Source organism: Artemia franciscana, chromosome 20 (assembly GCF_032884065.1).
Source record: "Artemia franciscana chromosome 20, ASM3288406v1, whole genome shotgun sequence".
Lineage (NCBI taxonomy): Eukaryota > Metazoa > Arthropoda > Branchiopoda > Anostraca > Artemiidae > Artemia > Artemia franciscana.
In genome coordinates this window covers 28,155,935-28,181,197 of record NC_088882.1, presented here as the reverse complement: position 1 = coordinate 28,181,197, position 25,263 = coordinate 28,155,935, and the positions used below count along the sequence as shown (strand labels likewise).

Below are 25,263 nucleotides of genomic sequence, written 5' to 3'. Positions count from 1 at the left end.
TCCTAGCCTTGGTGACTTAGTCTTCTTAACGTTAATTTTCAAGCCTATTTTAGCACCCTGAACTCGCAAAACCTCTAAAAGTTCATTCATTTTCCTCACACTTTCATCTAATATACTTAAATCATCAGCATAGTCTAAGTCCAGGAGCGTTTTTCCTCCCCATTTGATCCCGTGGTCTCCAATTGCCTTTCCTGTGCTCCTTAAGACGAAGTCCATCAAGATGATCCATATAAAGGGGGATAGAACACAACCCTGCTTAACTCCTGATTTAATACAAAATCAGTTGCTAACCTCATTTCCTACCTTAACAGCAGCAGTGTTATTCTCGTACATAGCACAAATCACTTTAATGAATTTTTCTGGTATACCATATAACGAATTAACGCTCGAAGACCTTTGTTAACGCTCTTCTATCAACTCTTAGACTCTTAGAAGTAAACAAAAGATTCACTGGCGGAAAGAGAAGAAGGACCCCTATTTTTACTAGGAATTGGGCACGGTTTTAAGACATCTTGCTAATAATTGTTCAAGTCAAGGGACTGTAAGTTTTACTGTACATGGTTTTTGGCCCTGGCGATTCCAATTATGTACTTTTGTTTCGATCCCTCGCCATTTTTTAGGGGCTTCAGGCTATTTTTCAAAATTTCCATGAATTCGTTTTCGAAATAACATTTTACTATAAAGATTAACCGAGATAATAGTTACCACTCTAAAATCAACTACAAATGGCAATTTTTTCTCAGTAAATAGCTTTTTTTGAACATGTTTTTTAATTTTTGGTTAATATGGGCCGTGGTTCGTTCTTTACTAGGTTGTAGCTACCGCTGTAACCATGATGATATGTGAAAATTAAAAAAAAAAAACATTTTTTTTCTGACAAATTGCATTTAATTTATTAATCTAATCACTTTCAGCTCTTAAAAAAAGCACTAGAACTTTAGGTTTCCAATCAAGCGAACCCTCCTTCAAGTTTCTAAAACCATCGCTTCTATAGGAAGTGGCCAGGAAAATAAAATGTCTGTAGAGGTCATATTGCTCTTTACTAAGTAAATAGTATTTTTAGATAAAAAGTAAGTAAAAAGTAAAGGCACTTGATGGATGGGCTGTGTGTCCACCAACATCATGGTTGCATTGGAAGCCACCAACTTAGTAAGTAATAAAACATGTATTAAAATAAAATACAATTAGCACGACGCTCTAATCAACTGAGCTAGCTAAGTTATTATCAAGCTAAGTTCAGACCCAGTGCGCCACCCAGGACTGGAACATCATAGAGAAACGTTTAATAAATTTCTGTATTTATGTGCTTTTGTAAGTACAAAAACATAATGTTAAAACTAATATCTCTAATAAAGGATATATCGTTGAGTAGAAATCGTTTTATTTTGTATTTCTTCGTAGAAAACTTGCTTCATTCTTAGATTATTGTTAATTAACATTGTTCCGTTAAAAAGAACAAAATAGCGGGAATTACAAAAAAAGAAGGATATGAAGTCTCAAACGAAGATGCTCTCGGTGATAAAATCTTCGTAGAAAACTTGCTTCATTCTTAGATTATTGTTAATTATCATTGTTCCGTTAAAAAGAACAAAATAGCGGGAATTACAAAAAAAGAAGGATATGAAGTCTCAAACGAAGATGCTCTCGGTGATAAAATCTGTTTATTCACTAACAGGTAAAACAGCTTTAAGCCAACATGAACACGTCAATAAATAAACAGAAAAATAGATAATAATAAAAGCAGCAACAAAAACAGCACCAACAACGCAAATCCAAAGTAGTAAGTACAAAAAAAAGAAATCCGTCAAGCAAAAAAATGAATGACCAAAATGGACGAACAAATGCTGCACAATGGAATTACAGTATCATTCTGTTGCCGAAGTGAAATTCTCTTGAAGTGAACGTTTGCTGGCATTCTAGACTGGCAAGACTTTTATCTTTCATTAATGAATTAATTACATTTAATCAACTGAATAAATTAATTTCATTATGTAACTATACAAAAAATTGTGTGAAAAATTTAGTTGAACAAGAGCTAAGAGCTCATATGGCACGTGTGACGAAGTCGGAAGAGCCAAAAGCTCATATGGCATGAGCTCTAGCAAAATTCTAAGAATCAATACATTTATTTAAAAGGAAATTCAGAGGTTTAATGCCGGTCTGGATTTAAAATAAGAGCTCTGAGACACGAGGTCCTTCTAAATATCAAAATTCATTAAGATCCAATCACCCGCTCGTAAGTTAAAAATGTCTGATTTTTTTCTAATTTTTCCTCTGTCTCCAGCCCCCAGAATGGTCGAATCAGGGAAAACGACTTAATCAAGTCAATTTCTGCAGGTCTCTGACATGCCTACCAATTTTCATCGTCCTAGTACGTCCAGAAGCACCAAACTTGCCAAAGCAATGGACTCCCTAACTCCCTCAAAGAGAGCGGATCCAGTCCAGTTACGTCAATCACGTATCTACGACATTTTCGTATTCTACCCACCAAGTTTCATCCCGATCCCTCCACTCTAAGCGTTTTCCAAGATTTCTGTTTTCCTCCTCCAACTACCCCAAATGTCACCATATCTGGTCTGTATTTAAAATAAGAGCTCTGAGGCATGAGTTCCTTCTAAATATCAAATTTCATTAAGATCCGGTCATCCGTTCTTAAGTTAAAAATACCTTTTAAAAATACCGCCCCCCCAACTCCCCCAAAGAGAGCGGATTTAGTCCGGTTATGTCAATTACGTATCTAGGCCTTATGCTTATTCTTCTCATCAAGTTTCATCCTGATCTCTCCACTATTAGCGTTTTCTAAGATTCCCCCCCCCCCCAACACTCCCAATGACAGTGGATCCGGTCGGGATTAAAAAAAAAAAGATCTGAGTTACGAAGTCCTTCTAAAATATAAAACTTCATTAAGATGCGTTCACTCCTTCGTAACATAAAAATACCTCATTTTTTTCTAATTTTCCAGAATTAACCCTCCCTCCAACTCCCCCAAAGAGAGCGGATCCGTTCCGGTTATGTCAATCACGTATCTAGGACTTGTGCTTATTTTTCCCACAAAGTTTCATCCCGATCCCCCGATCCGATCCCACTCTAAGCGTTTTCCAAGATTTTAGGTTTCCCCTCTAACTGCCCCCAATGTCACCGGATCTGGTCGGGATTTCAAATAAGAGTTCTGAGACACAATATCCTTCTAAGTATCAAATTTAAGTTAGATCCAATCACCCGTTCGTATGTTAAAAATATCTCATCGTTTCTAATTTTTCCGAATTAACCGTCCCCCACTCCCCTCAAGATGGTCGAATCGGGGAAACGACTATTTCTAATTTAATCTGGTCTGGTCCCTGATACGCTTGCCAAATTTCATCGTCTTAGCTTATCTGGAAGTGCCTAAGCTAGGAAAACCGGGACCGACAGACCGGCAGAATTTACGATCCCTATATGTCACTTGGTAAACACGAAGTGCCATAAAAACGGGACGATCGCAAATGGAGCGGGAAACCGTTAAAAGAAACATTTAAGAGAAGTAAGAATATCGCGAAACGGAACAAAGCTACGATCGTACTCATTTGTTATCTATCCTCATTTGTCGAAAATAGACAAGTTCACGAGGACTATATAAAATATAGCTACAATGTAGCTCCCCACTGAGCCGAAGCTTTTTTCTCCGCATAAAAACAGCATAAACCGGTTATTGTCTGATTTAATAGATCAAAATTCTCGAGTGTGTACTGGCTAACAGATAAGTACCAAAAATAAATATTTTTTTATTTCGTCATTATTAGATTTTCGGAGTCACTTCCAGTTTCACTGCATATTCAACAGTGCATTATGCTTATATTATCACTGCATAGAGTACTAACTGTACATTATGCTTTTGCGCGAACCGAAGCTTATGTTTATTTTCAACACAATTTGTCTTGTTGTAAAATCTCGTAGTACCGAGACTGCACCCTTGTAATGAATTTATGCTTGGGCCAAAAATTATTAGTTGTAACAGCAACGTTTCTGAATGAGACATGGCTTCCCTAATCATGAAAATCGTCGACTGACTCGTTAAAATATTTAAGAAAGAAAAGAAAATATTACATGTCTCTCATGCTTAGCCTGACAGTGTACAGGCTACACCATCCGAATAATTCCTGTGTACTTTTCGATAAAACTTTTTCTTTGAGTCGGGGTTAGTTTACTGCTCAAGTAGTTGTAGTCATTCGAAGCTAGAATTTGGAGTCACAATCCAGAGTACAAATCAGTCAACTTCGGACCCAGAGGGGAAATAAGCAGACTCTGATTTGAATAAGTTTCCAATCTTATATATTTCATACTAAGGGGTAGGGGGGTTATCATCTCGATACTTGTGCCATTAAAACAACCGGAATGTTTGCTTGATAGCGACAAAATGGCAATAATCAGTGAGTGAGACTTAAAAAACTACAGTTAATAAAAAATACGGTTTCACAATTCATAATTTTGGTCCTGATTCCTAGCCAGAGAAATTTATCTTTTTGAAACATATATAGCAAGATAAATTAGCATAAGAAGATTTGCATAATATAAAGTGAGAGGCCCTGGTATAATCTTGTAGTGGCGTCAATTGCCGAAAGTTTTTCGTTTCTTTGAATTTTTCAATAAAAATACCAGAAGAACATTTTTTACGGTTTGGTAAGTAGGTGATTTAGTGGTGGTGGGTCATTGAGTGGATAGTCCTTAAGGGTGGTCATGCACTGGTCAGTCAAAGCAAGGGTGAGTCAGCAGAAATAACGTACATAGTGAGGGAACCAAAAGCTTAAGAAGGATTAGCAATTTGAAAACTAACGTGCCAACTATCCTAGCCGGCGGAATACATACAGGACTTAAACCCACTAGCACACAGTATTCTAGAAATTGAAATTGTAGAGCCTTTCTATCGGTTTCAAAGTTATCTTTAGATAAAGGTTCCATTAAGGGTGTGCAGTATCTTAAAATCATTTTGTGAGCCTCAGCGTTGGCTAAGTGTCACAAAAACCAGGGCTCATTAAAAAATCCTCTTGGAAGACTAGCTATCATCGAGTGATGTCAGCAATGTGGGATTTGACTGTGAAATTTGACTAAAAATACAGTGAAATTTTACGCCCCTGTTCGCGCGCTAGTCAATCAAAGTGGGTGAAATCACAGGGAAGTCGCTGAGCGGCCAAATATCTCAAATAATAAACCCTTTGAGCTGATTTTTAGGGTTTCCGAGTAGGTATACTAGATTATTTTAGGGACTGCCCGTTCCTGAACATATAAAAAAAATTATGCTCCATTTAATCGAAAAATTAATATTCACACTGATTCGGATTTCTTCTCCAAGCTCTACAAATTATGGCAAGACCTCCCAGTCAAGAGTTTGGGCATACAAACTAAAACAGTTTATAACGGACGAGACAGGACAATCCTTTCTTATTCTCTCTAAAAGTCTAGCCTAATTGTACAGGTAATCAATTTTGTATCCAGGCACCTACAACACGCTCCTTTGTTGAGTTCATCCAACATGGAAAAAAATCTATCTTCATTTACGCGTATATTTTCAACAGAAGTGTCATATGAAAAACCTTACACCCTACGTGTTTAGGTCTAGAACATCCACAACTGCAGCCAAGAGAAGAGTCCCAATCACTCGAGTTGGGACACAGAAGTTCAAAACATCCCAACCATTGCCTCCTTGTTTTTTTTTTTTTTTACTAGTTCATCGTTTAATATATATGTTCTCATGGGTATCTACCCGAGTCGAGTGGATGGCACAAGACCTTACAACCCTACGTACTTCAGAACGTGGGTTCAAATCCTGGTGTTACCAAGACCCGAGTTCTGGCTTGGGGTGGGGGTAGGTGGTGTGACTTTCCAAGCCCAGTCACCAGGGGTTTGGAGGCAAGGGGCATTTGAGGCTTGAGCCGCAATCCAGTTAGGTCCACCCCACTATAAGAATAAAATTACCAAGTTGTTTTTAACATAATAGGAGTATAATCATTATCATCAGCTGTACCTGTTTGAAAAACTGACTGAAATAAAAGTAACTTTTGCTTTTTGTCTCTATTTACTGTCATTGCACGACCATAAAGAGAAACCCCATTATGCCCCAGAAGCTCACAAAATCCATTAAACCCCAATAAAGACAACAAATTTATGATTTGGCAACTCCACAGACCTGCTTAGTCCATTTCATGCACACCTTATAAATCCAAAACCAAATACAAGAATAGTGTTTACCTATAGTTACCGTGTCTTCCTTTGGGAAGAAGTTTCTTGAACTGGTGCAACGTTACACTATGACTGTAGACCTTAGTCCTATAGGGCACTTTCTCGTCACAGAAAGTGAAGGTAACGATTGTATGCTCCGCCTGTGGTGCAGCCGACGTTGAAGGACGAGGACGCCTCATATTACCCATACTAGACATTGAGTTTGCCATATCAACAGGTGTGTTGCTCATCCTGTAAATAAATAAATTAATAGACAAATTATAAATTAATATCAATTGTATTAATTAATTAATTATCAATTGTATGCCAGTTTATTAATAAACATAAAAACTCCAAATCGGATAAGAAAAACATTTCTACAAATTAAAGGGTGCTTTCGCAGCGCTACCTACATTGGGAGACGTGTACACCTCCATTACCTAAGCAAGCCATCGAGATTGTGACCTCAATGAGTGTGTTGCTCAATATTTAATGAATTTATTTCATCTTACTATATTTCATTTATTCCAATTTACTATCAACAAAAAATCGTCTAATAGAAAAATATGAATAAAATTTTAAATCAGAGAAAGCTACAAATAAAAGAAAATCTTAATAAGAAACAATAAGAGGACGGATTGTCTTCTTGAGGACGGAAGGGGGGGGGGCTTGAAACTTCAAGAACGGCACATTCGATGTATGAAAAGACGTATTACCAAGTACATTCGTTTTTTTCATGTTTTACAAGAAGAGGAAATTTTCGGGTCCTTTTAGTTTATGTAAACGGTTGCTTTTGGATTGTGGTTGAACACCACGTAACTTTTTTTTGCAAATAATTAAATACTTCGATACTTAGCTCTTTACAGTGCGTGTTGGTGACGTTAAACTTATCATAAACTTGCGACTTTGAACCAATAGGAAATGTGCACCTACTTGTCAAGATAGCAATGAATTATAGTAAGAAATTTGCAAGATTTCTATTCAGTATGTTGGTTATTTCATTTTAAGTTAAGTGTTAAAACGACATATATCCTATAATTCAAATTACTATTCTATTTCGAGTTTATTTCGATTAAAATATATAAATAAATTTATACTATCACTTATATTCATTGCATAAATATAGTATTTTATAAATAATGTGTTAGAATGAACCAAATATGCCATTCATTGTAAAAGATGAAAATGGAGAAAAAATGATGTAGGGCCCACAGAAAGCTGACAAGAGATGGGCCTCACATTTTGAGAAAGTTCTAAACAGACACCCAGACATGCTGTTACAGCAACATTATTGGAAACACTTTTTTTCCGCCAATGTTTCCCGGGTTCCCGAGTTCAGTCAAAAGACTGAATCCGGGATATACTAGTTAAACTGTTCAAGGAGGTTGATGACACCTGGAGGGGAATCACCTTTACGTCTGTACCTAGTAAAATACTAGTCAGAGTCAAATTACAAAGCCTAAGAACAGCCTAAGAACAGCCTAGATTCACACCTTAGGCATGAACAACATAGGTTTCGACCTGGTAGGTCTTGCTCTGATTCTTTCATTCTTAAACTAACTGTTTTAGTGTCCAGAGAATAGAATAAAAATACACATTATCTTCATCGATTTTGACAAGGCATTCGATTCTGTTGGTCAAAACACTTTATGAAAGATTTCGAAATATTACGGAGCAACTGAGAAACAAGTCAAAAAGATAACCACACTCTATGAAGATAGTGAATACTATGAGATGGTATGGTACGACGACGACGAGATGGTATGGTCGTCTTCTCCGAATGCCGAAAGAAACACCATATCGCATCGCCTATGATTTCAACTCCATGACCGCTGGGTGGAAGCAAACACGCAGTCATTCAAGAATGACATGGTTCTACAGTCTACATCAGTTCCTAAGCAAGGGAGAAATGAGATTTGAAGATGCACCTGCGGTTACTTAAGCCCAATTGCAATGAAGGAGAATGGTGTCTACTCTCCCGACGACAGTACAAAGGCGACAAGAGAGTGAAGTTGAGTACGTTACGTCAAAGCTATATCACTTTGGTTACTAATCACTAAAGTTTTATTCAACTCCTTTAATTATACTCCTATAAAATTATTGTAACCTGACATCACTAACACCCCTTAATTCTGCCAGAACCTTTAATTATTTGTCAGACTAGAGTCCCCCCTCACTTTAATATCGATTCGAAGTTCGTCCTACTAAAGCAAAACACACGCCGATAATTACTTTTCAGAATGTTTCAACTAGCTCTCTAACGGAAGGCAAGGAGTTGGGGGGGGGGGTAGAATTCTTGGGACAAATCCTACCAGCAAGTCTTAACCTCTTAGCGAAAAAAAAATTGAAGGACATATTTGGAACAATTACAACAAACCTTTGTTTGTTCAAAACAGGATAGGCGTTGCTAAGTCCAGAATCAGACCCCCAAGAAGATCCGTGGGGTCCAAGTGTTGCCAATGGGACAATAGCGGACCTTTCTAATGATTCGGAACGAGACGACGAATAACCATGCTTACGACTCCTCCTAAAAGTTAATTTTTTAGTTAATAAAAATTACACGATATACTTGGTAAAAATATAATAGGCTATAGTAAATATAAAGTTTCTAACATTACAAACCTACCATGCAACATCAGCTCTTTGCAGTACTCTCAGGAGATTTACATATATCCACAAACATGAAATATATACATGAATATATATATATATATATATATATATATATATATATATATATATATATATATATATATATATATATATATATATATATATATATATATATATATATATATATATATATATTGACATGTTCCCTAAATAGGACAATAAATTCTACAAAGGTAAATTTCTGGCTTGAAATTTCATGTTAAAATCATATGGCAAAATAAAAGCAAATTCAATTAAAAAAAAAAAAAAAAAAAAAACACTAATTATAATTTTATGTGTTACGGTGATGCACCTGTTATCAACGTGCTACGGCACCATTTTTATCTTAGCAGTTTTGTGGATATCGGTAGATGGTTCAATAATACCATCAACAAGCAAAATCTAGCAAAATTGCAACTTTGCTTCCATTTTTCCAAACACATAAGTTCTGCAATTTTTCGAGTTGTCGGCAGATGGTTCATTCATGTCATACACCTTGATGCAATTAGAAATTGGTGACAATAATGTTTACGTGGACAGCCTACTATTCACACAGAGCACGCATCTGCAGAAAAAAACGCTACGGATTGCGTTTTGCGGAGGAACGCATGTGGTTAAAACACTTGCGGATTTTGGAAGAAAAGAACATGGAGGCAGTTGAAAGGTAGATTTCAGCTTTTAAATTTCATCAAATATTAAGCGTTAAAGATCCTATTTAATTCAGAAGGCTTGGAAAGAAATCTCGAGAGAGACAAATTTGCCCGATAGGATGTGGTGAACAGCATATTGGACTGTTTTAACAGCAAGTTATTCACCAAATTGAGACCAAAGCTCACAATCGACTAAAAAGAATGGGGGGAATATCTATTTACTATTTTCTGTTCCCATCCTTTTTTTTTGACAAATGCAAATGTTGATCTGGTAAATTTACCCTAATAGCCTAGGAGATGTAGATTTATACAGTGAATTGTAGATGGGCCACAGTCATGGGGAAGATGCAATATCCTATGTCAGGAATCCTGCAGGACAATCTTGTTTTAAAAATTGAATTTATTGATTCGGATGCAGATAGTGATCAGCTGCAAAGGTCAAGGTAAATTTGGAATATAGGACCATAATGATATAGCTAAGAAATGCAACTTTTGATGTGAACAGAGTCTGCGGCTTCACCCCTGCGGCGATGCAGTGCAGAAAAAGCACCGCATTATGTTTTCCACAACGCACCTGCCTGTGTGAACAGTAGGATAGACTAGAAATTAATTAGAATTTCTAACTAGTCCTGTAGTTAAGCGGTGGGTTTGGTCTGAGCTTAGTAATACGGGACTCAGTTGTAGCATCTCACTTCACGGCTCGGACGTGGATTCCAGTAATGAGATTATGCGAAAGTGTCTCCGTATTCATGCAAACATGAGGAGGAGGAAGGAGAATTTATAACATATTGAAGCCACTTTTATCGACGTGCTACCCAACCAGTTCAACACAAAGTTAATCAGAATTTTTAACCCTTTAAAGACCATTTTCATCGACAATGCTGCCAACTACGACAAACTACGACAGCAATAAGAAATATGGAAAATTTTGCAATTTTTGAAAGCGTTCGATAGATAGTTCATTGATACTATCTACTTCGCCATAATTAGAAATTGGTGGAAGTAATGGTGGTTTATTGTTACCATCTATTTCGCTATAATTTAAATCGGTGGCAATATGGTTTGTATGAAATTAGTTAGAAATCAATTAAGATTTCTAACTTTTAAAGGTCACTTTATCGACATTCTACCAATAACTTAAGCGGTTTTTCATTGAGAAGCGCGGAAGATTTTCCATTTTTTGGAGGTGCTGGTAGATGGTTCATTGATGCCATCTATTCTGACATAATTAGAAATTAGGGGGTAATAATATTTTATGTGGATGTATTTGAAAATTAACTGTAACTATTTAATTACAATTTCCAGCCTTTTACAGCCATTTTTATCGACATGCAACCAAACAGCTAAACACAAATTTTTATTATGAGAAATACGAAACATTTTGCAATTTTTTAGGTGTTCAATAGATGGTTCATTCATACTATCTACTTTGTCATAATTAGAAATTGGTGGCAGAAATGATGGTTTATTATCACCATCTACTTTGCTATAATTAAAAATTGGTGTCAATAAAGTTTGTATAAAATTAATTGGAAATTAATTAGGATTTCTAACTTTTGTAGGTAACTTTTATCAACGTTCTATCAATTAGTTAAGCAGTTATTCATTGAGAAACACTGAAGGTCTTGGAATTTTTGAGTTGTCGGTAGACGTTTCAATGATGCCATCTACTTGGACATAACTAGACATTAAGTGGCAATAATATTCGAAGAACTAGTAAAAAAAAAACTCAACCAGAATCTATAACTTATAATAAAGCCATTTGTACCGACAGGCTACTAGCCCCTTACCCTTGGTTCTTACTAATGAGTTTTCATGCAAAAACAGCCGTTTTGCACCATCTACCAAATTTCACCAGTTTTTTGCGACAGGTTTATGCGTCATAACGGTTTAACAGCTGCGTTAAAATATTTCTACTGAGCCGTTAAAAAATACGTCCGTTATTTTGAGTTGAAAACTTTACTGAACCATACAATGCGAACAACTGATAAACTAATCATATTTATTAGAAGTTGTCCATAAATATATGACATGAGTCATTCAAATAAACATTGAATCCCTAAGGCCTGGAAGAAAATTTCCAACGAAATGAACGTAGATGATAAGAATTCTATTAGTAATTAAGCACAACTCTTTGGCTAATACAGCCTAGTCTCTAAACATTTGCTCTTGGGTTCTAGAACTTGATTTAAGTTCTATGTCTATGTCCAGTGTCTACCAGTGTCTACCAGTGTCTATGCTCTTTAAACATCTCATACTAGTTTTCGCGTTCCAACGGCTGCAATAAACTGTTTCTCAGTTAATATTATAGTTATAATTATTCGTGAGCCATTTTGGTTTAAAACAAATCGCATAAGTGTGAATTACGGACTAAATACGAAATTTTTCTATGATACACCCAGAAGATGTTCCAATTTTTGGAAGTGTCAAATGCTGTATTAACGTCATCTAGACTTAAAACCATTAGATCTTCGGATGGCATATGCAATACAATGACATCCTTCGTGAGTATTAGAGTTTAATAGGACGTTTTATGTCAAGTCCGACAATTCAATCAAAACTTTCCAATCGGCCACACTTTGACCTAACAATATTTAAACTAGCTTGTTTGTTTTTTTAGTAGATTTTAGTTTAAAATTTTCCACACAAAGAAAATAATTTGAACGGTTTAAAAAAGCTCTACACAGTGGTTTTATAGTCTTTATTTAGAAAATTGATCAGGTTTTTCTTAACGAGAGAAAGAGAGAGAGAGAGAGAGAGGGAGAGAGAGAGAGAGAGGAGAGAGAGAGAGAGAGAGAGAGAGAGAGAGAGAGAGGAGAGAGAGAGAGAGAGAGAGAGAGAGAGAGAGAGAGAGAGAGAGAGAGAGAGAGAGAGAGAGAGAGAGAGAGAGAGAGAGAGAGAGAGAGAGAACCAGGATCCTTAGCAGGCTTACAAAATCGTGAATTTGAGGACTAAGCTTTCTCGTATAAATCAATTACATCACGTATGAAAGTTTTAAAAGCATATGACGTACGTTGATATGCACATAGTACAAATACATGAAAATAACGCCATATAATCGAGGAACAAAGTCCAGGAAGAGCAAAAATAAAGCTGTCAAACAGGTTCACATTGACAAATGAAACAAAGAAAATAAAAGCAAATTCTTAACCTGGATGAGCCAGGAGATGTGGCATTAGCCGCTTTTTGCTTCTGCATCTCATCCGCATGCAATTTGGCTGTCTCAGCCACCCAATTCAAAACATGCTTAGGGGCAAGTGGGACGTTTTGTAAGCTGCTCTGCGAATCGTAGACTAATCCAACACCACTGTCGGCTTCGTAGGCGGAAGCTTTACGCTTTGTGGGGGAGGTTGTAGAAGGGTAAATATTAGGAGGCCTCCTAGGATCCTTTGACCGGCCTATAAAATACACATATTCAGCCAAAACAAATAATAAGCTTATAAATATACTTTTTAACTACAAGAAATAAAATCACATAAAAACAGCTGTAACTAATTCATTCAAAGCAGCCAAGGAATGTGATGATAGACTTTAATGCAGGAGAATTTCCCAAAAAAAAAATAGTAGGAGATTTCTCCAAAGGTATGACATCAAAAGTCACGGAAAAGCGAATATCTAGGCTTAAATTATTTCCGTTTTTCTTATGAAGGGAGGGAGAGGGAGAGTAGTCCTTCGAAAACCAGTTTATAATATGCATTCTCCTTGCCTCTTCTTTTCAGGTGTATTTGAGTGGTATTAACTTATTACTTAGAAAGAGGATGACATCTTTTTCATCCAATTATTTCGAAAAGATTAAGCTCAATGTAAACAATTTTGAGCGTTATATTAGGATTTAATCTATATTTTTTTTTAAATTAGACGGCATAGCTGTAATAATTCATCAGAATCTTAATCACGACGAAAAGTGATAACCACACATTTTTGCTGTCGTTAAAAAAAATATTTAAATTCAGTCCGACTATAACTGCTAAATGCATGCAGTCAAGGGTCAAGTCATAGAAGAACAAATCAGACCTTAAATGTGCAAGCACCCCGGGGCCGTGTTCGGAGCTCATTCACACCTCTCCCCCCTTTAGAGGCATTCATACAGCTTTTTACATTTCCAAGATAATTAGCTCTTTTTTTTCACTATTTTGACAACTAAGAAAGATACTATAAAAGGGCTTAATAAGCCCAAAAGGCCGCGTTATTTACCATACTGCCAAAAATTTAGCCCCTAGAAGGTGAGAGCTATATCACCCTCTAAAGAGAGAAAAATTCCAAACCCCAAAACTGAGGTTACAGCGACTAAGAATAATATATAAAAAAACTATAAAAATAAATAAGAAAAGAAGTGAAGGGCTGAGGCTAACCCACTTTCTGAAAAAGACGTAACAGGAATGTTTGTGTACATTTTTCAAACTTTTTCAAACATTTTCGAACAATTCATTAGTTTTAAACTCAAAATTCAATTTTTTTAGGATTTTACGACGGCTATCAACATCAACCCCTCCCCAAGTTCTCAAAATTTCTTGGTTAAAGAATGTCTCCTTTAATTACGAAACTTTTTTCGACATAATTCTAGAAATTTTCCCCGCTAGATGATTGTAGCAATAGCTACAAACTAGTAAAGAGTGAGTCATGGACCCTAATAATCGTTAAACGTGTTTTGAAATAAAAACTACCTAGTAAGAAAAAATATCCGGGTGTGAGTTGTTACATTATTTTTAAGATTCAGTTTTATCGTGTGTTATAGGAATAATTGCATCTTATATTAAGTCACTTTTTCCTTCACCATTCTTTTTTACTTAATCTAATCTCTAAATTTACGTGAGAGAAATTACTCCTTATATGAAGGGGTTGCTGATTTGCTCTTTACGCTAAAGTTTGACTGTTCGCACCAATTTTTTAAGAACTACTCCTGAAAGACAAAGGCCATTTAATTAGAAAACAATTTTTTTTAAAGTGCTAAAAACTTTAGCGTGAAGAGCAAAGACACTGAAGAGAGGATGGGGGCAACCCTACCGTATACGGACTTTTTTTATTTAACCACAGCAAAGCGCCATTAGTAATCTAATCATAAAACACCAAGTGTTGAAATACGCTTGGATAAGACACAAACAAGTATTTGTTTGCTGGGTTTTATTTGGTATGAAAAACATATTTCAGTATACCTACTTATGGTTTTTTTTTCTATTCTTCGCTGCTACTGTTGTCATGGGAAATTTAGCTTTTGTTGTACTGCGGATTTTCATCTTTTTTTATTTTCATTTATAGTAAGTTATTGTAATACTACAGCTGATATTAATCTTATACGCTATAGATTAATGAAACAATATTAGCAATAAGTTCACCTTAAACCCACCCAAAAGCATCACATTCGCTTTAAGAACTGTTAAACAGGGTATTAAAACTCATTCTAGAAAGAGATCCCTTCTTTTAAAGGACTTTCCTTTTGTAGATGCTAATTTAAGAAACATAAAGATTCTTAAAGTCATTAAGTGCCATTATGCTTCAACTATTCTGGTACAGGGAGCGTTGCTCAAGCTTTCAGTCCCCCCCCCCTCATAGCTTGGCCGTGGAAAGTTAGGGCTCAAGCCCTGCAACAAACAAGTTTTGAATAAATCAAGCAGTGGCACCATGGAACATAAAAGGGGAAATGACATTTGAAACAAAGAAAAAATATATCTAACGATATCACAGATGTCACCAATTGATACATCTAACTCAAAACTTAGTTCTATGAACATCACGCGTTTTGAATTTGGGCGATGCATTTCTCCGGCTATTTTCTCAGTGGTGACTTCTCAAAACCCTTAAGACATAGCCAATTCAGTCCAAATTTTTAATGACTGTGATATTTGTGATGCATTACAGTGATTTTGATGCTTGGATTGTGATATTAGGGGACACTGGGCTGAGCTCACATGACAAGCAAAACCATAGAGATACCAAATACATGTGGGCATACATTTATGGGATTCAATACCATTTTTCTGACACTACCAGAGGTATAAGCCTAGAATATGGCTAATGAGAATGAAACATGTTAAGAAAACAATTCTTAGTTCATAATATGCAGATAAATTGTAGTTAACAAAGTTTGAAAGTAATTTCATAATACTTACCCCCCCCCTGCCTAATGTGCAAATATATAACCCGAAATTGTATATTCAAATGAGTTTTTCAGTTTCTTGATTTTGTCAGCACTGATTCAATTTACGGATAAACAGGTTGAAACAAGAGTGATACATGGCAAAATGCATCAGAAATATATATAATCGAGCTATACATTTGCACATTATGGGAAGTTGGAGGTGAATTATAGTGGAATCACTTTCAAAATGAGTTAACTACAATTTTTCTGCATATTATGACGTAGAAATTGTTTCCTTAACATGCTTCCTTCTCAATAGCCCCAACTACAGGCTTTTATCCCCATGGATTTCAGCAACCAATTTAAATCCAATTTTTAAACAATCCTAAAATACGACATGGTCAAGATATTCGAGACCTAGTCCCAAATGGTAACGAGAAAAAGCTTTTATTTCGTATTCAATTTCTTGACGTTTACAGATTTAACCCCAAACTCCAAAAAAAACTAGCATTAAGAAATTAATTTTAATTAAGAATTTGAATTAACATTAAAAATTCTTAACTATAAAACAATGAATTTATATTAAAAAAAAAAAAAAAAAAAAAAAAAAAAAAAAAAAAAAAAAAAAAAAAAAAAAAAACGAAATTTAGTCGTCCTCTTAAATCCACTTGAATATTCCGAAGCAAACCTCGAGTAATTAAAAAATCAATAATTTTAAATTTCTGGAAATATTTAAAGTTAATGAAAATATTTAAAATATTTAAATTGGAAACGTCAGCAGCTGTAGCAACTAACTGCAGGGCCGACGGAAGGACCTCATTAGTCAAGAAGGGTCGTTAATCTAATCATAAATTTTAGTAGTTCGAAATTCAAATTTTCTAGTTAATAGTCAAAAGCCTTCATATGAAAAAAAACAAACCTTTTTAGCCTATATAATCGCTATCTCTATTAGCAAAACAAAAGTAGTAAAACAGCAAATTTCTTTTGAAACAACATTGATTCGACAGCTGTTCATGCTAATGATATGCAGAAAGTAGTTGAAACAGTAGTAGCAGCAAAAAAAAAAAAAAAAAAAAAAAAAAAAAAAAAAAAAAAAAAAAGCGAAAGAGACTTACAATAAGAATCAACAGGCAAACTTCTTTGTATATCATTATAATCTGGAACCGACCTGGATTTTGACATATGTGAGTCATTATGATCAACCAGTCCCGAATCTGAGCTTAAAAGAGAAACTCCTTCCCGATCTTTTCGCCGATGGTGTCCAGGATGAGCTCCAACTGGGGGAGGACGATTTGATAGGGGACAGACAGGAGGAAGCATACTCTGCATAAAATAGAGTTTTTACAAAAGAAGAATTTCTTCTAAAATACTTTTTTTAAACAAGAATACTTATAGAATACTTTTTGAAAAGACTATATGGAAAATTACATGTAAAGAACACATTTATAGAACAAGAATACTCATAGAATACTTTTGAGAAAGAGTATATAGGAAATTTTTACGTAAAAAATACTTTTATAGAAGAAGAATACTTTTTGAGGAGAGTTTATAGAATGTTTTTATATATAGAATACTTTTATAGAATAAAATACTTTTTGAGAAGAATATATAGAATACTTTTTTGAGAGAAGTGTATAGAATACTTTTTTGAGAGAAGTGTATTGAATACTTTTATAGAAGAAGAATACTTTTTGAGGAGAGTTTATAGAATATTTTTATATAAAGAATACTTTTATAGAACAAGAATACTCTTAATATATAGAATACTTTTTTGAGAAGTTTATAGAATACTTTTTGAGGAGTGTATAGAACTTTTTTATTTAAAGATTACTTTTATAGATGAAGAGTGTTAATAGAAGAAGAATACTTTTTGAGGAGAGTTTATACAATATATTCTTATTCTTATATATTCTATATTCTTATCTAAAGAATACTTTTATAGAACAATAATACTCTTTGAGAAGAATATATAGAATACTTTTTTGAGAAGTGTATAGAATACTTTTTTGAGAGATGTGCATAGAATACTTTTATAGAAGAAGAATACTGTTTGAGGAGTGTATAGAATATTTTTATATAAAGAATACTTTTATAGATGAAGAGTACTAACAGAAGTAGAATACTTTTCGAGGAAAGTGTGGTAGAAAAATTTTTATATAAAGAACACTTTTATAAAAGAAGAATACTTTTGATAATGCTATTCAAGATAAATATCAAATTATGATAATAAATTGCGTACAATATCGCTATTATATTGACATTATTATATATATTATATAATCCCGCTGTATATAATTATCATTGTACTTTCCCCCCTCATAGATGCAAAGATGGAGGAGCAATTAACACATGCAAAAGAATTCTAATAATACCAACATAAAATAACAAACTCAAAATGACAAATGCAGCAAAATCACGTCAAACAAAAAAAAAAGTCAAAAATGATGCATGTGAATTTTGAAAGAAGTTGGATTTCTATCGCGCAAACAATTTTCGGCTGTTTCTTGCACAAGGAGATCGCACTTATTGTTTATTATCTCAAGCAGGCCTTTTATTATTTATTTACTATAGGCCTATAGTTCATCAGACACAAACCGTCACGAAACAATTATGTTGTTGATGCTTTATGGGAGAGTACATCGAAGATGAGCTTCTAGCTGCGGAGGTTGTCATCGTAAAATCGAAGGAATTGCCCACTAGTGGTCATCTGGAAAACATTCTTACCAAAATGGCACCTTTTTTAGCTCATGACTTGGTTACAACCAACAGCATATCCAATATTTTTGTTGCAGGGGGAGGGATTACAAAGAAAAATTTAACAAATGCATCAAATTTTTGTCAATACACATTTTTATTACTATTTTACGAGTCAGATCAAAATTTCGGTGGTATCGGTTCAAACCCCGTACCCCCCCCCTGAATACGGCCTTGGTTACAACCATACTTAAGTTCCTTTTTTGTCAGATTTTTTAAGTCAAGTGCAAGGAAAAAAAAAATCCATTTTAATGTGCTTTTCCAAAAACTTCCGAAGCGTAAATAGCATAATCCTAAGTGTAATTCTTCTTGTTTAAATGTTTCCTAAGTCTAGGGTCTCCAAATCAACCTTAAGAGAGAATTATTCTTTTTTCCTTTATGAGGGTATTATCAGAGCCCCAAAGGATTGGACAGTGTATTCCCATGTCTATCATCATAGCCACAGGCGGGCAAAAATTTTAGGAGAGAGGGGGAACCAGAAGCAGGAACGTACGCAGGCAGTTGCCCCCCAATAATTTGGAGAAAACATCATACAGTTCATGCCCCTTGATTCGCCAGATGCGGGCCCCTTTTGACCCCCCCCCCAATAAAAATACTGGAGCTACGCCCCTGTACGCAGGGACCTATCCCACAAAAAAAATCACAAAGTGCTTTTCAAGGATGCACAATGGATGCTTATGAAGAAGCCAGGTAAAAATTTAAGGTATTTAAAATAAGCCAATTTAAGAAGAAAAAGGCTGAAATTCAACTTTTTATTTTATCGCGCTTTGATATATCATTTTTTATTGTGCTTTGAAAATTCAAGCAGAGTCTATGAGATGTGATAGTCGATATTTCTAAAGCAGATAAACAGAAAATTAGTGATCCTTTTTGGACCTAGTTGATGTAGGATTTTCTGTAAAATCTTGAGGTATTTAAAATAAGCCACTTTAAGAAGAAAAAGAAGGCTGAAATCCATCTTTTTATTTTATCACGCTTCGAAATATCGATTTTTATCGGGCTTTGAAAATTCAAGCGAAGTCTATTAAACAAGAGATATAATAGTCGATATTTTTAAGGCAGATAAACAGAAAAGTAGCGATCCTATTTGGACGTAGTTGATGTAGGACTTTCTGTAAAAATTTAATATATATAAAATAAGCCAGTTTAAGAAGAAAAAAAAGGCTGAAATTCAACTTTTTGTTTTATCACGGCTTGAAATGTCGATTTTTATCGCGCTTTAAAAACTCAAGCAAAGTCTATTAAACAAGAGATATTACAGTCGATATTTCTAAGGCAGATAAACAGAAAAGTAGCGATCCTGTTCGGACCTAGTTGATGTAGGACTTTCTGTAAAAAGTTAAGGTATATAAAATAAGCTTTAAGAAGAAAAAAAGGCTGAAATTTAACTGTTTATTTTATTACGCTTTGAAATATCAATTTTTATTGCACTTTGAAAATTCAAGCAAAGTCTATTAAATAAGAGATATGAAAGTCGGTATTTTTAAAGCAAATAAACAGAAAAGTAGTGATCCTGTTGGGTCTAGTCGATGTAGGACTTGCCTGTAAAAATGTAAGGTCGTGAAACTGTGCACTGACGTCAATCAACTATGGAAGGAAGCAAAAACTAGGAGATATGAATTCCTTGTGTTGAAATTGTTAGAAAAAAAAAAACAACTGAGATTAAAACCTTTACTGTATATCAGACACATACAATTGACATATTTACCAATTTATCCAACAGGAATTCAAATCGCTCCAATAATTTTTTCAATATCTCCCCCGCAGCTGTACCTGGTCTACAATATATTTTTGCTTTAGAATGGACAAATCGCCAAATTCGCATTGAAACAGTACAAGGAAGCTTAAATTACTGAATCTTGGTTTTTTTCCTAGGCTATGCAAGTAAATGGGTTTTATTCAAAAGGGGGTGGGGGTTAAACTCATAAAACAGCAAAACAAACAATTTATAGTATCACTGACGGTAAGTTATTCTAAGCGCAGGATGTTTTTGAGGCATATATCCACCATTTTCCCTTCACAAACATTTTTTCCTGAGTGGAGGGACGGCGTCAATAATTAAAGTAGTACAGCTGTAGGCCGCCATTTTTGATCTAAAGGCCATTATTTTTTTAACAAAAAACACCTCCCCGATTTTCTCCTGCCTCCCCCTCTGTGTTCAGGTGACACAGCAATGCTCTGAACTAGTTTTATTGCATATAGAGCTCAGTGTTCATTTGTTCAAGAACAACACAGTTGTAGAACTAAGGACTAAGTTCATCATTATATTACCCCACGAAACTCCGTGGCAGGATATACAGTGAGAAACAATAGTAAGAAGTCACGGCGAGCCATGACAGGGCCACCACAAACTGTCAATTGCACCAGAACCTGAGAATCTTTCAATTGAAAATTTCATAATCCGATCCTGGAATAGACAGTATCATTACTGAGCCCCATTATCAAAGATGATAATCAGGTTCCAGATTCTAGTTTACCCCCTCCCCCCTTGACACAGCCTTTATTATGACATATAGCTAAATTATCACAAAAAAGGACGAAAGGAATAAATAGAACCATACCTTTAAACTAATTGAATATAGGCAAGCTGACCATCTATGGTCAAGATCAACTGACCAGAAAAGAAATGAACAAACTTTGCTAACCTTTCCGCTATGGCTCTTCTTCTTCATATCGGGAGACCAAGGACGAGGAGAGGCCACACCGGGTGATCTAAGAGGCGTTCTATCAGCCCAAACTCTTTTGACATGTGCATCCAATATATCTTGATCTAAATCATCTTCTACAGTGGGTGCAGTAATTTTCTTTAAAGCCTCTTGGAGACAAACCTTGTCAACAGAGTAGTGGGGTGCATGAGGTAGAGGCATTGGTACCTCGTCATCACCTTCATGGACTCGGCGGACCTTATCCTCAATTTCTCGGTTTCTGGCGACCAGCTCAAGCTTGTGAATGAGTATTTTGGCAAATTTCTCTGGATCTTGCGGTGTAATCTGAAAAGTAGAAGAACAAAAAGAGAGTTTATAACCCAATTTCAAGATGTTAACTTTGATGATTTTGGGTTTCCCCACGAATCAGCTACCTACTACTTGCTACTAGTAGCCTACTTTTTCAAGAAGCTCTAGCAAATCCAAGTATCTACAAAAAACAAATTATACTATTACTTCTACTACTAGCCAACTTTTTCAGGAAAATCACGCAAAATCAGGGTATCTGTAAAAAAATTTGTCCGCTTTAAGGAAAGAAAAAAAAAACTTTCTCGTAGAATAGTTTCTTTTGAGAATATCAAAAGATAGAGCTAGGGGAAGGGAGGAATCTAAAACACAACAAGTATACAACATAAACCACAATCAAACAAAATACTGTTACACTGAAAAAATTGTCACACTTTTAAGCAGCCTTGGACAAACATACTGGCCAAGACTACTCCACCGTTATGTTCTTCGAAACCTTCCCATTGACATTTGTAAAAGTCAAGGATGATCTAATGGCATTTGCAGATGATTCCCTCATGCCCAGCTCCCAATAGAACCAAAAATTTCTCAAAACGAAGCTACGGAACATTCTTGAAGAAACCCACAGGTGGTGGACGCAAAGGGGTTATGTGAGTAATATTTGAAGTTTTAAGAGACAAACCCCTCGTTCAGGGACCATGCCACAAATGTAGAAATGAGGCTTTTGAGGAACTTATGAATCATTTGGAAGGTCAGTCACTAATCCCCAATGAAAATATTGACCTTGGTTTACAACGTAATTAATAACCCCATATACAATACTACGGTTTGGCAATTTAATTTCAAATTACATGTACAGAAGCTAAACTTACTATACAATAAAGCACTCAAAGCATTAGGTCGAACGTCCAACGGTACAAACAACACTATCAATATCATTACTTTGTAGAGCATATTAATCATTTTACGGACTATCGATCAAGTTAGTTAAATGTACTTCTCATTGAAATGCAACGATGCTTGTGTTTGAATGACCTCTTAAAGCATTGTGGCAAAAATCAAACTTTAACAGATAGATCGAGTGTTGAGGAAGGGACAGTCTCCCTCACATACGCAGGGCTGGATTTAAAATTTGGCGCTTCTAGGCCCAAGCGTTTTGCCGCTCCGTTTTTGCGAGATTCAAAGGGGTAAAATCCCAAAAATTCGGGGATGTCCCCGAATCACACATCAGTCCAGTCTTTGTTAAGAAAAAAAAAACACCCAGTGACCATTTATTGCGCCCCCTGACACTGTGCACCCCTAAGCCCGGGTCTTGTGGGCCTATTGGTAAATCTAGGCCTGAATATACAGAATTTTTTTTTCTTCTTATTATTTGATTTGATTTCAGATCATCTTTTCAAATCATACCAGAAAATTCCTTTTTTTTTTAAATTTTTAAAGCCTACTGTCATCTTCATTTAAAAGATTAGTCCCATTACCATAAAAAATTCATACTTTTGATAAACAATCTTCATTCGGAATTTTACCCTAGATTCCCATAGGCTAGAGCACAAAATTTACTTCCACACCAGCTGCTGTGGAACGTCTCTTGGTTCTTAAAAAAGTAATGCTTTAAAGTTAAGTTTTAGTAATGCTTGTATGTACTTTTCGTTGTTATTTTGTAAATTTATTGGTGTCAGTGTTATTTTTATAGTATATTTTAAATTAATGCTTCCAGGGATTGGCCCTTCGACTCATTAGCACACAAGATTCTTCTTTGGAAACAGCCACTTATTGTTACGAGAGGGGATGCTTATGCTTAGTTTCTTTCATATTCATTTGGTCGAATCATCTGGATTGATCTATTCTTATACAGCCCTTCTGATATTGGTTTTGGCAATCCGCAAGGATTTGTCCTGGTTTTAATCAACGCCAATTTAATTTTGTCAATCAGCATCTGCGACTAACTGTGACAAGAGTTTGTCTTTTCTGGATGCACTTATTGGTTTTTCACATGACAGTACTCTCTGCACAGCCGGCAGAACCAACTCTGATCTTTGTTCAAAGATGATTGCCTTTTTAAAAGTAATTTTTCAGTGCTTTCATGTGAATTACCTTACCTTAAATGTTAGAAAGTCGTGTTTCCTCATTTCAAGTCTTAAAGATTGTCTGGTACGTGAATACGATGTACATTTTCGGTTTCTAGACATCTTGTTTGATGAAAAACTTTAATTCATTATCATATTGACCTAATCTAAATGAAAGTCTCCGATAGTTTCAGAATCCTAAAACAAATTTTTCCAGAATCAATCCTTAGATTCCTTTTTACAGCCTAGGTTAGTCTCATTTTCCTTATTGTCCTGTTATTTAGATATAAACATTTCACTTGTCACTGAAGCCACTCACAAAACGTTATGCAAGCAAGGACTAGTATTAAGGAAACTAGCTGTTCTTCATTTCAATCCTCGCTTGACTTGAAATCTCACTTTCTGATATGTGCTTCTTCCATTTTTCTAGGTATATGAACACCTCCCTATTGCTCTATGTAATAATATGTCCTTTACTTTTGATCAATCGATTTATCATCTCTGTACTTCAAACAACTTGCAGATTTCTCATACTACATTACTGCGGTCTGACTTCATCCCCCTGATGACCTGTAACATGATCTGGAACACGTTCGCAGAGTCTGCACGAAGCTCCCACTCGTTTGATATCTTCAAAAGAATGCTAAAGAGTTTTCGCTAATACAGCTTGATTTTGGACTTATTAATTAGTTTTATTACCAGTAAAATTGTACACTTAATATGTCACGAACCAGAGCTACTTATATATGCCCTGGATGTGAGAGGCTTTGTGGAAAGGTGTGACGATTCAATGCTCAAAATGCCTTTTATGGTTCCATCCCCCCTGTGCTGGAACCACACCAGTATTACCGTAAGAAAACCCAAACTGGAAATGCAGCTCATGTATTCTGCCTGTTGTAACTGAGCACCCTGAGGCTGATACTCCTACATACTCTGTCGCTAACCTCAACAATATGTTTTCCCCACCTTTGGAGAGCCCACCCTCTCAAAATTGTCCCAGAAGTTGTGACAGAAGCCTTGCAAAAGACAATTTAATTCTTCAACTTGAAAAAAGATCCACAGCATGGAAGTATAACTTGAATCTCAAGCCCGATCCCTGTTGATGAAACAGACCGAAATCGACTCTCTGAATTTACAGCTATTCGATGGCTGTGTTGTGACGATGTCGTGAAAATTGCTGAAGGACTAGGAATTACCAGAACACGTGAAATTAGGAAAGCGTTACTTTTTTATGTCAACTGGTGCATGCAAACTTGGTGAACATTGTCCGTTTATTCACGAAAACAAAAAAGTTACTGATAAGAAGAAACAACCAAATCAACGAGAAAATTCCCTTGTAAATAAAGTGTGCATGTGTTTCGAAGGAGGTTCCTGCAACAAAAAAGAGAACTGTAATTTTTTACACATATGCTGAAAATACAAACTGAAACAGTGCAAAGCAACAAATTGCAATTTCAATCATTTCCATCTTTGCCCTATGTTGGCTTGTGCCAACAAGTTGTGCAGTTTTACTCATAGCGATTTAAAATATAGCAATTGAAAATGTCGCATTAATCGTTCAGTGCTTTTTAAGTATTTTGAGCCGTTTGTCTCGTTTTAATCGTTTCAACCGTTATCTACTTTTCGATTATAATATGCCAAGCCATAGACAGGTTGTTTATGGGGACAAATCCCGAACACCGCATCGCCACTAAAGATTAGCGTTCATCGCTTAACCGGCAAGTTTTACATGCAAAACTGATTTCTATAAAACCAGAGGTCAGAGACCGTCTTTTTCCATATATTCTTAATAATGTAGACCGAAAATTTTTTTAATTGACAGGGCATAAAGTTTTACAAAAAAATCAGCCCGTCACTTTAGGAAATTATCTGAACACCTTTCCTTTTTTGCCACGTAGAAATTCTTGATAAAAAGAGCTACG

At 35.4% G+C, this 25,263-nt stretch overlaps 1 protein-coding gene across 5 annotated transcripts in view; it reads right to left on the bottom strand.

The window, feature by feature from the left end:
- The window catches only part of LOC136040073 (axin-2-like), a 123,709-nt gene that overhangs the window by 8,341 nt on the left and 90,105 nt on the right, over window positions 1-25,263 (bottom strand). For all 5 annotated transcript variants that reach the window (XM_065724147.1, XM_065724145.1, XM_065724144.1 and 2 more), the window contains 5 exons: window positions 20,970-21,314; window positions 16,686-16,893; window positions 12,646-12,892; window positions 8,570-8,719; window positions 6,223-6,444 (listed from right to left, as the gene is read on the bottom strand). In XM_065724147.1, coding sequence (XP_065580219.1) covers window positions 6,223-6,444; window positions 8,570-8,719; window positions 12,646-12,892; window positions 16,686-16,893; window positions 20,970-21,314 — 1,172 coding nt within the window. The remainder of the gene's footprint in view (window positions 1-6,222; window positions 6,445-8,569; window positions 8,720-12,645; window positions 12,893-16,685; window positions 16,894-20,969; window positions 21,315-25,263) is intronic.